The following is a 15,342-nucleotide window of genomic DNA, read 5'->3' on the forward strand; positions in this document are numbered from 1 at the left end:
AAGAAGTTTATGTTCACCAACCTCCTGGTTTTGAAGACTCCATGTCTCCAAATCATGTTTTCAAATTAAAGAAATCATTATACGGATTGAAACAAGCTCCCAGAGCTTGGTATGAACGTTTGAGTTCTTTCCTTCTGGAAAATGATTTCACTAGAGGAAAAGTGGACACTACTCTCTTTTGTAAAACATTTAAAAAGGATATTTTAATTTGTCAAATATATGTTGATGATATTATCTTTGGAACATCTAATGCTACACTTGGAAAGGAGTTTGCTGAGTCTATGCAGGCTGAATTTGAAATGAGCATGATGGGAGAACTCAAGTATTTCCTTGGGATTCAAATCAACCAAACTTCCGATGGAACCTATGTTCATCAAACGAAGTATGTGAAAGAACTTCTGAAGAAGTTTAATCTTTCTGAAAGCAAAGAAGCCAAAACTCCTATGCATCCAACTTGTGTACTGGGTAAGGATGAGGTAAGTAAGAAGGTAGATCAGAAGTTGTATAGAGGTATGATTGGATCTCTTCTATATCTAACTGCTTCTAGACCTGACATTCTCTTTAGTGTTTGTTTGTGTGCTCGATTCCAATCAGATCCAAGAGAATCTCATTTAACAGCGGTTAAGAGAATTCTAAGGTATCTGAAAGGTACTACTAATGTTGGTTTAGTTTACAGAAGATCTAAAGATTACAACTTAGTAGGATTCTGTGACGCTGACTATGCTGGAGATAGAATAGAAAGAAAGAGCACTTCTGGAAGTTGTCAATTTCTTGGAAGTCATATGATCTCATGGTACAGCAAGAAGCAAGCTACTATTACCCTCTCAACAACAGAAGCAGAATATGTTGCTGCTGCTGGTTGTAGCACACAAATGCTCTGAATGAGAAGTCAGCTGGAAGATTATCAGATATATGAGAGTAACATTCCTATTTTCTGTGATAATACTTCTGCTATATGTTTATCTAAGAATCCTATTTTACATTCAAAAGCTAAACATATTGAGATTAAACATCATTTCATAAGGGACTATGTTCAGAAGGGTGTTATATCTTTAAACTTTGTGGATACAGACCATCAATGGGCTGATATCTTTACAAAACCCCTTGCTGAAGATAGGTTTAAGTTCATTCTGAAGAATATCAGTATGGATTTATGCCCAGAATGAGAAGATAAGAAGATCTTATGTATGAGTATCTTCTGAAATGAAATTGGATTTTTTTAAGAAGTTCTGATTGAAATCAATTAGAAATTGTGATTCAGTTATTACTAACGTTTCATTGTCTAAGTTGATTCAGAATCTCTTTAAAAGCAAAACAGCTGTAACTGGCTATCCAGATGGTAAACACGTGTTCACTATTTCTGGACAAGCGTGCGTGCAGTTGAGGGGACATCTACTTAGGTAACTGTGCAAATCTCATCTTTTGTCATTATTATCTCTCCTCACGTCATGTTACATTAAATGCCATTCATCATTTCTTTTATTGTCCTTCTTTTCTTTTTTATATTCCTCGAACGTTTCCCTCTTCTTTTTCCCTCTTCTCTACCCTGACTACAAATTCACCTTCAATCCGCCTGAACCTGAACCCTATACCTACCTGGAACTTTTCAGACATGAGGTGATTAGCAGTCTAGACCTTCTGAAGGGTGCATTTCTAAATGGTCTGGATGATGTTTCTACAAGAAATCTCTGGAGAAGATTTCGCAAGGATTTTCAAGTAGAAGCAATGAGAGTACAGAAAAGACTAGTGGCTGCTGCCCATGGTTACCCTGGTTACCTTCTGGAGGATGATAATGGTATATACTACCATCCTCTCAGAAATTGTGTTGCTGCTGAGGAGAAGCCCTTTGTGGATGAATTGGAAGTAGCAAGACTTGCTGCTGCAATGGAAGCTAACCCTTGCAAGGAGATTGTGGTCTGGATACCTCAATATCCTGTCCTACTTGGGGATTTCAAGACCCTCTTTGACTTTCTGAGGGAAAACCCTTCTAAGGAAGACCCAAGCTTGGTCATTCCAGAAGTTGTTGACCCACCAGAAGTTGAAGGTCCTTCTGCACCCAGGAATCTTGCTGCCATTCTTCAGGCACTTGAGAATGGAGATTCTGAGATTCCAGCTGCAGATTATTGATAACGCGAAAATGTATCACATATTTGGCTTGATTTACATATATTATTTCCCTATTTTATCTTAATTATGTTGTTTTATGTTGGTATTATGCTGGTATTTTCATTGTTTTAGGTTTTACGCTCAAAATTGAGACTAATTGTGAAAAGGAAAGAAATGGAGCTAAAATCACTACTATTTGTGCCTAAAAGATGGAAAAAGGGTGTTGAAGCAAGAAAGGGGTGCAAAGAAGGCCCAAATTGTGCAAGTACAAATCCAGCCCACGTGAAGTTGAAGCCCCCACGTCTCCAAGTGGGAGACGGTCGTCTCACCCTCCACAAATCAAGGGACGCACGTTCCCATCATCCAAGCCACGTCTCCAAGTGGGAGACGCCCGTCTCCATGCTCCTTGCCACGTCTCCTCAGAAGACGCACGTCTCCTAAGCCCAAGGGGTAAAAGAGCGCCACGTCAGCTACTTGAGACGTCCGTCTCCACCTCTCCACTATTTTCTCCACCTTTTTCTCAACTTCCCACGCATGATCTCCACTACTTCTCACATGATGCTGAATGTAACTTCCATTTCCATTCCCTATAAATAGAGGCTGAGCATTCATTTGAGAGCATCCAAGTTTTAGGCGCGGAAGCGCTGTTCATAGTTTTAGGCATATATTATCACTTTGTAAAAGTGGTAGTTTCTCACATTGAGGAACTACCACACCATTAGTTTTAGGCCTACAATTTATGTACTCTTGGATCACAATCTTGCCGACATTATTTCAAAGCTTTATTCAAGTTTGTTTCGTCTGCTTTACTTACAGGTTTATTTATTTGCAATTATTTTAGTTTCATGTTCTTATAATATTGTTTTATCATTATTATTATAATATGGTTAGTAATTATAATTTCATGTTTAATAATTACAATTCCATGTTTAATAATTATAATTTCATGTTTGTTTCTTTAAGTATGTCTGGCTAATTTATTTAGATATCGGTATGTAAAGTAATTTAACCGTAGGGATCCGAAATAAATTGGCTTAATTATGTTTTATTAAATATCACTTGTTTTTGGTTTGTATGTCTAATTTAATTAGTAAGTCTTAAAACCAATAGAGCGAAAGTTTGAGGGGTTAAGACGGTCAAAGGTTAAAATCAATAGAGCGAAAGTTTGAGATCTTTAATTGGATAGTAGACATAGGACATTAGTTTTAAGGATGGCGAAAGCGTATTAAAACTAATTAGAACTTATTTATTTCCAAAAAGTGTTTTTACACCCGAGCGGGATGGCGAAAGCATACGTTAGGGATATTAGCATGTTCCGAGTCAACAGAGCGAGAGTTTGAGATTAGGAGATTTAAATAGATAACGACTTCATAAAACAAGCATTTTATTAACTATGTTATTTTCAAAAAGCGTTTCTAAATCTGGTGGGATGGCGAAAGCGTACATTAAGAGTTAGGACCGTAGTCTGAATCAATAGAGCGAGAGTTTGAGAGGAGGACTTTTAAATAACATAGTTAGTAAAGATCTTTGATTTAATTAGAATTTGGCCAATGGAACTTCGGATCACCTAAGTTAGATGAAATACATACTGATATCCGCTTGTTATTATATTTTACCTAGATTTAAGATTTTAGTTTCCCCATTTATAAAAAACCCAAATATCATTAGCCTTAGCTTTACATAGTAACTTTAGATAACGGTAGGTCGATTTATAGTCCCTGTGGATTCGATATCTTTTAAAATTACACGACACGACTGTGCACTTGCAGTTATCCCGACTAATAGACACGTAAAGTCGCGATCAATTATGAAGATGCTTCTATGCAAGAAGCAGATGTTGAAGATCATGTTGATGAAACCATTCCTGTTGAGTAAAATCCTGTAAATGATCTGACTATGGAAGCCGCGGATCAGAATGCCATTCTTGTGGTTAGAAGCGGTGAAGCTCCTTCTGATGAATCTTCTCGTCTTGCAAGGACTCTGGAAGATATTCAGAAGAAACAGGATGAGCAAAGCTCAGTCAATGCTGAGTTTAGAGCTTTCATAGAGAAGCAGAATGAGCACAACAATGGGGTTCAAGAGATGCTGGCCAAGATCTTGTCAAGGCTAGGGCCGTCTTAGATTGAGTCTATGTTATTTTTTGCTTTTTTGCTTTTGCTGCATCTGTTTTTGTGCATCTTGTCTTCCTTCTCTTTGTGTACTTCTGTACCTGTTGTTTGAACTTCAATGAAATCATCCTTTTTCCTCCGTGTGTTTCTTTTTGTTTGTATCTGAATCTTTTCTGTTTTTTGATGATATGACAAAAAGGGGGAGAAAATATATGATAAATGATCTGATTAATATTATCAGTTACCGAGTAAAAAGGCTCCACATTTACTAACAGAACTTGCAAAGTTCTATGCTTTTAAGTTGTGTTGTTGCAGGAATCGAAGATTCAAGATCAACATAAGAAGCAACAGAATGAATCAAGCTCTTGGATTCTTGAAGCAAGCTGAGTGCTAGGAAACTTCAGAATCAGAAGCAAGAAGGAAGAATGATCAGAAATTCTGATAATAGAATATGATCCAAATCATTGTCTATTTGCTCTGATACATTGTCTATTGGATCTGATATATTCTATATGGCTTATATGGCTCTGATACATATTTTGTGTTCTGATACACATTTTATGTTCTAACTCATTCATGCTGACTTTTGTCGTTTAGTTTTGTTCTGTAACATTTCAGGATGTAGAGATGCTCTGATGATGCTCTGGTACATTCAACAATGTTCTGATACAATCTAGCATGAAGTGATGTAAGAAGAAATTCAAAGCTCTGAAGCTATCCGAGGGAAGCAGAAATCAGAAGCTGTGAATGTTCTAAAGATCCAGAAAACTCAAGTTCTGGAGCTGTCCTAAATGGAAGCATGAATCAGAAGCTGTGAATGTTCTGAAGATCCAAAGAAATTCAAGTTCTGAAGCTGTCCTAAATGGAAGCAGGAATCAGAAGCTGTGAATGTTCTGAAGATCAAAGAAATTCAAGTTCTGAAGCTGTCCTAAATGGAAGCAGGAATCAGAAGCTGTGAGTGTTCTAGGGATCTAAAGAAATTCAAGTTCTGAAGCTGTCCAATGGAAGCAGAAGTCAGAAGCTATGAATTATCAGAAGACAGAAGCTTATGTGATCGTCTCTACCGAAATAATCAAGGAAGTCTTTTATTATTAAAGTTCTTCGAGTATTTATTTCAGGGGGAGATTATTCATCTCAGGGGGAGATTGTTAATCTCAGGGGGAGACATATTCACATGCTTATGCTATAGTTGTGTAATTTGTCTTTAGCCGTCTGCTCTTTCTGATCGCAAATTCATATCATTTATATATGTTTTTGTCATCATCAAAAAGGGGGAGATTGTTAGAACAAGATTTGTTCTGATCAATATTCTTAGTTTTGATGATAACAAGGATATGAATTTTGTGTGAGATAATGTGGTACTCTAATACATTGCAATTTCCATTTCAGGAAATATATAAAGAGTATGCACAAATCAGCGCTCAGAAGCTTTGTCTCAGAAGGTTCAACATGCAACATCAGAACATGGTCTGGCAAGACATCAGAAGATGGTCAAGGGAGAATCAGAACATGGGTCTATGGAAGCATCAGAAGAACTTGAGATCAGAAGCAGTAGCACTGAAGTTCTGATGGTATCACGCTCAGAAGCACTTCAAGGTCAGAAGACAAGAAGATGCTTTGCACCAAGCTGTTTGACTCTGATGATATTCAAATATTATATTCACAAACATCAGATCAGAAGAAAGTACAAGTGGCAGGCTACGCTGACTGACAAAAGGAACGTTGGAAGCTATTAAAGGCAACGTCAGTAGACACAGCGTGAACAAGGCTCGAGGTAGTTGACAAAAGCGTGAAACATTAAATGCAATGCTGTACGGAATACGCAAAGCATTAAATTCGCCCAACGGTCATCTTCTCAAACGCCTATAAATATGAAGTTCTGATGAGAAGCAAGGTTACCAATTCTGAACGAAATTATTCTGAAAGACTTGCTGAAACGCTGTTCAAATTCAAAGCTCAGAAACTTCATCTTCATCAAAGCTCACTACATTGCTGTTGTAATATATTAGTGAGATTAAGCTTAAACGTTAAGAGAAATATCACTGTTGTGATTATAGCTTTTAAGAAGCATTGTAAAACTCTTATTTGATTACATTAATTTGTAAGTAACTAGAGTGATCAAGTGTTGATCAGGATACTCTAGGAAGTCTTAGCTTGTGTCTAAGCAGTTGTAATTAGAGTGATCACGTGGTGGTCTGGATACTTTAAGAAAGTCTTAGCTTGTGTCTAAGCATTTGTTCCTGGAGTGATCAGGTTGTGATCAGGATACTCTAGAAGACTTAGTCGCGGACTAAGTGGAAAACCATTGTAATCTGTTGCGATTAGTGGATTAAATCCTCAGGTGAGGTAAATCACTCCGTGGGGGTGGACTGGAGTAGTTTAGTTAACAACGAACCAGGATAAAAATAACTGTGCAATTTATTTTTATCGTTCAAGTTTTTAAGACTACACTTATTCAAACCCCCCCCTTTCTAAGTGTTTTTCTATCCTTCAATTTTGGCTTTAAGCAAATGGGTAAGAGGTTTCACCGGGAATAATTCCTCTTGGGTGGATGTGTCCTATTTTTTGTTCTAAGGCTTTTTTCAAAATGTTTCACCGGGAATAATTCATCTTGAGGGTTTGAACTAAAGATCTCTAATTAGGAAAGAGCCTTCACCGGGAAGACATTCTCAATCCTAGGCCATATTCCTAATATATATATATATATATATATATATATATATATATATATATATATATATATATATATATATATATATATATATATATATATATATATATATATATATATATATATATATATATATATATATATATATATATATATATATATATATAGTTTAACTGTCCTAACGTTTACACTCAAATGTAGTTCTAAACAATATATAAACAGTTCTATATTTGACAGTAATTTAAATAAAGACTGTAAATTGAAAGCTATAAAGCCTAACCTGGATGGAGTGGAGGCCTTTGAAGAAGTGTGTACAAAGCCTCACCAGCAATTTTATGGATAACAGTTGAATATTCATAATAAACATTTAAAGGTTTTTCTGAAAACAGAAGAAGTGAAGATGGACAAAGGTCACATAGGTATCTGAAGAGTTTCACCGAGAATAATGCCCTTCAAATACCAGAAGAATGTTTTGAAAACAGAAAGAAGATTTTGTAAATACAGTTTTTGAAAATTGACAAAAGTCAACTTAATTATGATAAAGGCAAAGCCCTCACCTAATTAAGACCTAAATGTTTAGGGTTTTATCACAAAAATAGGTGCAAGAGATTAAGTTTTGAAAATCAAATAAAAACTATATTTTTTAAAGTATTGAAACATACTTAAAACATATGATTTTAAACCTAATTAAAACATATTGAAATAATATATTTTTTGTGATTTTTTTGGATATCCTTAAAATAGATATATTAAATAAGAAATGTGTGAAAAATCAAGTGAAAATGATTTAATTTGATAGGTGAATTAATTAGTTGAAGTTGTGAAGAAATTGAATGAGAAAAGAGCTAAAAAATAGGTTTTGTCTCCTAAAGGGCTTGAACCCACGCCCTCTAGGTTGCCAGCTAAAACACTTACCATCTGGACCAGGCACGCAGCTTGTTATGTGAATACCTCCAAGTCATTATATTTCAAAACAAGTTCATTAATGAGTGAAAAAAATAAATAAAATGAAACAAAAGGTCTGAGGGGGGATCGAACCCCAGACCTAAGGCATGGCAAGAGTTTGGACGCGCGCTGTAACCATTGGGACACTACGATGAATTTGTAGATAACATACCTATCATTCAAAAGAAAATAAACTCGTTTCTGGGAAATTCAAAAAAATGGCGCCACCATCTTCATCTTCAACCTCAAGCTTCAAATTTTTAAATTTGCTATCTCCTTCGTTTCTCAACCAAACTTAAAGATGTAAACATGGATTTTGCTCGTTTTTGAACAAGGATCATGATGGTATCCTTTGATTTTATTTATTTTCAGTATAATTCAAAATCCACACGCATGAACACGAAGAACCCTAAAACTGAAATTAAACATGAAATACTCTATATGCATGATTTGATGCAATTGATTGAGGGTTAATGATCCTTAAAGGTGCAGAAACCAACTGGTAACTTCATTTCTAATTTATCATGCGTGAATTATAGAGTTTGAAGCTCTTAAAATTACCTCAAAAATGGAGATCTGGCTCTGATCAAAGTGTGCTACAGAGTTATTGCAATGATCCTGATAGCTTCAGTGATCCCTCAGGAAGGTGTTTAGATGCTTGGCTTGGATTGAAACTGCCCAGAACTCCTTGCTCGACCCCAACTGCAACAGCTCCAAGTGAGGGGTGAAGATGATGATTCTCCACGTAGAGAAGTGTTCCAGAGGTTTGGATCACCTCTAAATACCTCCCTTGATGTGTTTGAATACTTACTTTCAAAGGAAGAGTTTGGTTTGAAGAATCCGAGTCTTCTTGCCAAAGAACCTTTGAAAAACTTAAGTATGATGAAAGAAGAGAGAAAGCGAGAATTCTGTTGCTTTGGTGTGTCTAATTACTGAGGTATGCTCTCTTATTTATAGGCAAAGAGTTCAGTGTGTTTGCAGAGAGTGAGCTTTGCTTAGTGAGGTTAACTTGGTTTCTTGGCTATGAAGAAATTTCAAAAATATCCAAAATGCAATGATGGCAATTTTGATTCCACTTGATCAATCCCCTAGCCATCGATTTTGTGTGATCTTAGGGGACAATTCTGTTGCAGAAGTGAACTCTAATTGGCTTAGGAGAAGATTCTTTGGTGATTCATCAAGATTCCAAATTTGTAATAATTACTTAATCACATGGCATTGAATTCTTGCAACTTGGCCAAAAACGATGGAATAGTGCATTTGATTCCTTCAAATCTCTTCTGATATCTCATGGATGAGGATGCATCAATTGGTAGAGGCATTGGTACAAAGTTTGCAAAAAATCAAATTTGGACATGACCCATAATTTCACTTCAAATGCCCAAACTTTGATCAACCATATCTCTTAGCTCATAATGAATTTGAAGATGGTTGAATACAATTTGAAAAGCCCTTGATATGTACTTCAATTCATTAGTTTGTGGTTTGCCCATAATCCTTAGGGAAATTAGTGAAAAGGTCCCATAAAGTTTGAAGAAAACTAGGGTTTTCTTGTTAGTTTTGTGAAGGCAGTCACTTTGAAGCTCCATATCTCTTCAATGGTTGATTTCTAGCCAAAAAATCATATGTGACAAAGTTGTTCATTGGATCAAAATCTACAACTTTGATGTTGGAAGTTTTTTTCAGTTTGTAGGTGAAATTTTGAGATATTCCCTTCCAAAGTTTGGTAAAAACCACTTGAAAACACTTAGAAAATTTTCTAAGTATGAAAAGTCAAACTTTGACTTTTTGATTCTTGATGGATTTTCTTGATTTTCCTTGATCAAATGACTTCAAATATCATATATTGATGATTTAAAACTTCAAAAGTCATGGTTGACCAAAATTTCCAAAAAGTCAATGGTGATCTTGTATAGTTGACTTTTTCAGGTGAATCGCGTTTCTGGAGATTTCAAGTGAATTAAGCTATCCTCATCAAATGAATGATATGAATGGATCATATTGAGTTATTGGAGGATATTGAGCCATGCTTTGACTTGTGGCATCATGTTCTGATTAAAAGTCAACTATCCAGATGAATTAGGTCAAAAACCCTAATTGTCGACCAGATGGAATTGATGACTATAGATCTTGAATTGAAGTGTAATGCCCAATGGATAATGTCATATGAACCAATTGAAGATATTTGAACCAATTGATGGATGCCCTGGAGCTTTTTAGGGTTTCCCAAATGTGATCCATGATTATAGTCCCTGATGGGCTCAAAACCCCAGATTGGTGAATTAAGCAAACGTGAGCCCAGATGATTGGTGTCTAATCAATCACAGGTGAATAGAATTGTGCTTTTGAGTCCTATGATTGTATTAGAGACTAATCCTTCTATTGATTGATCCTTTGCCTGAGCTCTTTTGTTTTTGAGCACCCTCGACTGGGTATCAGGCAAGCAAGTGACTGCCCTGAGTACCTGTCCTGAGTTTGATGAGGTACTTGGTGGTATGACATCTCAGGGGGGGTCAAAATTAGGGTATGACAGGTAGTCTCTCATCTTTTTCTTTTGCCAACCCCTATACACTATCTTTTCTATAATTATATCTTCTATTTTTCTGTTTTGTATTTCCTTTCCAAAAATATGCTCATTTCGGTATTTCCAAGCTTCATAAATGCATTTAGTAGCAGCCAGCTTGAGGATGATAGCTTGCTTGCTCTTGCCTTTGCACTTCTCAACTAGCCAGTTCATCTCCGTATCCCAATTACCAGGCCTGTGGTTCACTTGAATCCAATTCAAAACTTTGCTCCAAGCTGTCTTCATTACCTCACAATCAAAAAACAAGTGGTTCTATGTTTCTTCTTCTTCTTCACAGAATTGACATTTAGTATGATTAATCAGCCCCCATTTCTTTGATTTCATTTTTGTTGGCAGCCTCATGTGACATGCAATCCAGAGTTGGAAGATGGCCCTTGGTCGAGCTAAATTGCCACACATCAGAGAGTTCCAAAGTACAGTATTGTGATTCTGGTGCAAAACCTGATAGTTCATCTTCATCTTGAAACTGTCAGAGTTGCTCCAGCTAGTCAACTGATTTGCATTCTCTCTTTGCCCAAGGATAGCTTTCATGATCCAAGAAAAATGCTCCTTAATAGTCATCTCCATCAGCACCTGTTGTTTTATGTAATAGGCATGAACCCATTTCACCCACAAGTTATCTACTTTCCCACTCAGGTTCTATAACAGTTTTGCTAGCACAATAGTATTCCATGTTTGAAGGTCAATCAATCCTAAACCACCATTCTTCTTAGGACTGCACACCGTCTTCCAAGCGATCAAACTTTTCATGCTAATCTCCTTCTTTCATGTCCAGAAAAAACTTCTGCATATGGCATCAATTTTATGAATGACAGTTTTGGGGAAAGGCAAAGTCTGCATCCAGTAATTCATGATAGAAAACACAGTACTTCTGAGCAATTGGAAACGACCAACATAACTAAGCATTTGAGCACTCCAGTGGTTGATTCTACTAGTAATTTTCACAATCACCTTATCATACTCCTTAATGGCTAATCTACTCCCTGCCATAGGAATACCAAGGTGCCTAAATGGAAGCCTCCCTTCATCAAATCTAGTTTGCTGCCGCAGTTTAACCTTTAGGTCCTTATCTACACCACCAAAATAGATCTTACATTTAGAAGGATTTACCTTGAGGCCTGTGGCATTAGAAAATTTTCCAAAAGTCTGCATCATAATATCCACTGACTTGGCATGACCTCTTTTAAAAAGAAGCAAGTCATCTACAAAGCATAGGTTAGTTATACCAACTTTCCTACATTTATCATGATATTTGAACTCAGCATTCTCCTGCATTTTCTTCATGCTTCTATTCAAACAATTATAACAAACAGGAGAGGAGATATGGGGTCTCCTTGTCTCAGGCCACGCTTAGCTACCATAATATCACTTTGCTCCCTATTAATATTGAATCTATAAGAAACAGTAGTGACTGCCACCATGATCCATTGTACAAATTGTCTAGGGAAACCTACGTCTTTTAGCACACACTCCATAGCTTTCCAGTCAACAGTGTCATAAGCTTTTTGTATATATACTTGCATCATTACTTTAGGGGTCCCATCCTTCCTGTTGTAGCCCTTTAGCAATTCAAAAGTCAGCAGGATGTGGTTGTGTATTATTTGTCCTGGAACAAATGCACCTTGGTTCTGCCCCACAATGCTATGCAAAACTGTAGCCATCCTTTTAGCCAGAATTTTTGACACAATTTTATACAAAGTACTACAGCAGGATATAGGCCTATAATCTTTTATCTTCTTTACTTTTAGGGATAAGAGAAACACTGGTGCAGTTGGCAGCTATGTACAATCTGCCCTTAGTGAAGAACTCCTGAACAACCCTAATCACATCATATTTTATCACATTCCAGGAAGCTTTAAAGAATAAGGCATTGAACCCATCAGGGCCAGGGGCCTTAATATCTCTAATACTCCTCATAGCTTTTTCAATCTCTTCCTCACCCACAGGGGTAGTCAACATATCCCTCTGAGCATTGCTTAGTTGTGGACCATTTCTAAGCACTGAGATATCAATACCATTCAACTCTGTGTCAGCCTTTCCCATGAGATTTTTGTAGAAATGCAGGACCTCACCCTCTATCTCCTCCTTTCTAACCAGTTCAGTGTTATCCTCTGTGTGCAGACTAAACATAGCTTTAACCTTATTCTTTGTTTTCAGAGAGGTATGGAAATACCTATTGTTGCCATCTCCCACTTTTATCCAATCCACTTTATATCTCTGTTGCAAATCTTTTTCCTCCAATTCCTGCCATTTAATAACTTCCTCAGTGAAACATTTCACTCTATCAATCTTTGCAGGGTTCATTCTGTCCAAGAGAAGGTCATCCTGTGAGTTACTCAGCATCTGCCTAGCCTCATTGATTTTATTCTGGACATCTTTAAGGGGTTTTCCAAACTCTCTCAGATGGGGCTGGAGTCTTTGCAGCTTTTTCCACACCACATACATAGGCCTGCCATATAAAGGCTCATTCCAACTCCTAGCCACTATGTTGTTGTATCCCTCTAAATCAACCAAACAATTCCTGAATTTAAACTGTCTCTTCTGAGTAGTTCTCTTTTTGTTTTCCCTTAGGCATAACATTGAGTGATCAGACACACTGGGGGCCATAATTTTGAGGTTATACTCCAAATGCAACTGCAGCCAGTCAATATTGCCAAGAATTCTGTCAATCCTCGAATATATAGTATTTCCTGTTTATTTGTCCATGTGAAATGGTCACCTGTACTATCCATTTCATACAATTCAGTGTTGCACATCATGCTACAAAGATCTCTGTATTCGTGCTCTCTAACTTGTCTCCCACCAATTCTATCATTGTTATATATAACATTGTTGAAATCTCCAAGAATACACCAAGGGCCTTGTTTGTTTTGATGAATCTCTTCAATATCCTTCCATAACTTTTGTCTCTACTCAAGTTGATTCATTGCATAGATGCCTGTCAACCAGTACTTGCATCTCCCCATATTGTCCAGGATACCACAATGTACCAACTGATCAGTCATTTTAACAACTTTGATCTCCACTTTGTTATCATTCCATTACAACCATAATCTGCCATTTCCATGCTTCAAATAGTTGTCCACATACTTTCCTCTAAGATTCAGTTTATTTCTAACTTTAGTAGCTTTATTTTCTTTAACTCTTGTCTCAATAATAACAGCAATGTCTGGGTTAAGATCCATAAGACGAGAGCTTATCTCCTTAATCTTACCCACTTTATTGAGCCCCCTAACATTCCAAGAGATAATCATGGGACTTTCTCTGAGAACACTATGTCATCTCCCCATTCCAGTGCTCCAAAATCATTCTCACAAGTGACTCCTTCATTACTAACAGTTTGTTTTCCTCTAGCTCCTCTTAGAACAGTCCTCCACTCATTCTGTGCCTGAGGAGTCTTCACCACTGCCCCCTTACTAGTTTCACCAGTCTGAGGAGTTTGCACCACAACCTCTCTGTTCTGTTCCTCCTTCTTTTCCTCAGGCTTCTTCTGTATCCATTGTTTGACTTGTTTCGTTTTCTGATCACACCTGTGTCCAATCTTATTGCACAAGTCACAATATGCTGGCTTCCATTCATACTCTACTGCTTGTTTCATCACAATGCCCTCATATCCATTGATATTTATCTCCTTAGGCAAATCCTGTGTAATGTCTATCTCCACGAGAAGCCTAGTATATGAAATTCTTAGTTTTTTAGCTGTACATTCGTCAGTGACCAGAGGAGTGCCAATGGCACTGCCAATCTTGCTAAAACTCTTTGCTCCCCACAAGTGTAAAGGCAGATGAGGTAACTTCACCCACACTGGTATTGTTCGAAGCATATCCTCCTTAAGGTTAAATCTTGGTTTTCAGTCTCTTATCAGCATTGGTAGGTTTCGTATAGTGTATGGACCACTCATCAGTATCGCATCCTTATCTTCCACAGACTGAAATCACATAATGAAGTACCCTTCATCATTATAGTACATATCCGGCATCTTCACAAAATTCCAGAGTTTCAACATAAATTGTTTAATAGCATTCATACTAACTTCACCTCCTAATACATACATAATCAGAGCAGAGTCACAGAATCTTACCTCTTGAGCAATATCTTCCTCATCTATCTGCACCTTAATCTCCCCGTTATGCATCTTTGGCGTAATATATTCAATTGTCATACCATTCCCAGGGTTACGATTACCACTCAGGACATCTGCCCAGAGTTTTCTGCCATCTGCGTTCTTTTGCACCAGATCTAGGGTTTCTGTTGTTTGCTCTTTCCCCCTTTGTTTCCGATTCACGCGTCTTCCTTTCAGTAAGCATGGTCGGTAGGTCCTCCTCATCATCTTCACTCTCAAAAATTCCATCTCTCTGTGTGCTAGTAGTGGCTACAACGGTCGGTGTTTCTGGTGGCGGCGGAACCAATCGCCTTGGCCTCCCTCTTCCCCTTCTCATCGTAGTTTTTATTATATTCTAATATTTAATATACTTTTCGAACTATCCTCTTTTCTTTGGCTGTGTCAAGCCAGTTCTCTGATCCGAGGGGGACTCTTGTGAAGTAAAGAATGAATAACTATCCTATATACTTTATTTCTTCAAAACAAATGTAATAATAATTTTTTTATAAATAATTAATACAATATATGTTTTAAGTTCATTAATAAAATTAGAGAAATGTTAACCAGTGTTTTTAGGGTACTCTTTAAATAATTAAAGTAATAAATTTTTATTAAAATGCGTGTATTTAATGTATTAAAAATGTATTATAAATTAAAATGTTAACTTTTATAATTTTTTTTATAATTTAATATGCTTAAAGAGTGTCGTGTGGGTACTAGGCAACAATACCCCTAAGACTCAATAGTTTACACCAACCTATCTCCAACATATATGTGACGCTTGTGATCAATTATTATTTTTCTTTTAACAATTAACATGTTTTTT

The 15,342-nt window shown here is 36.7% G+C and overlaps 1 protein-coding gene across 1 annotated transcript; it reads right to left on the bottom strand.

Moving 5' to 3' along the window:
- Window positions 1-13,664: 13,664 nt before the first annotated feature.
- Window positions 13,665-14,237, bottom strand: LOC131596983 (uncharacterized). The gene has a single exon (XM_058869707.1). The coding sequence runs from the start codon at window positions 14,235-14,237 to the stop codon at window positions 13,665-13,667; it is 573 nt and encodes a 190-aa protein (XP_058725690.1).
- Window positions 14,238-15,342: the final 1,105 nt, after the last annotated feature.

This window comes from Vicia villosa, linkage group LG4 (assembly GCF_029867415.1).
Source record: "Vicia villosa cultivar HV-30 ecotype Madison, WI linkage group LG4, Vvil1.0, whole genome shotgun sequence".
Classification (NCBI taxonomy): domain Eukaryota; kingdom Viridiplantae; phylum Streptophyta; class Magnoliopsida; order Fabales; family Fabaceae; genus Vicia; species Vicia villosa.

What these genes read in the sequence shown, in the direction of transcription:
- LOC131596983 (XM_058869707.1), bottom strand. Translation starts at nt 14,237, where the DNA reads ATGCTTCGAACAATACCAGTGTGGGTGAAGTTACCTCATCTGCCTTTA.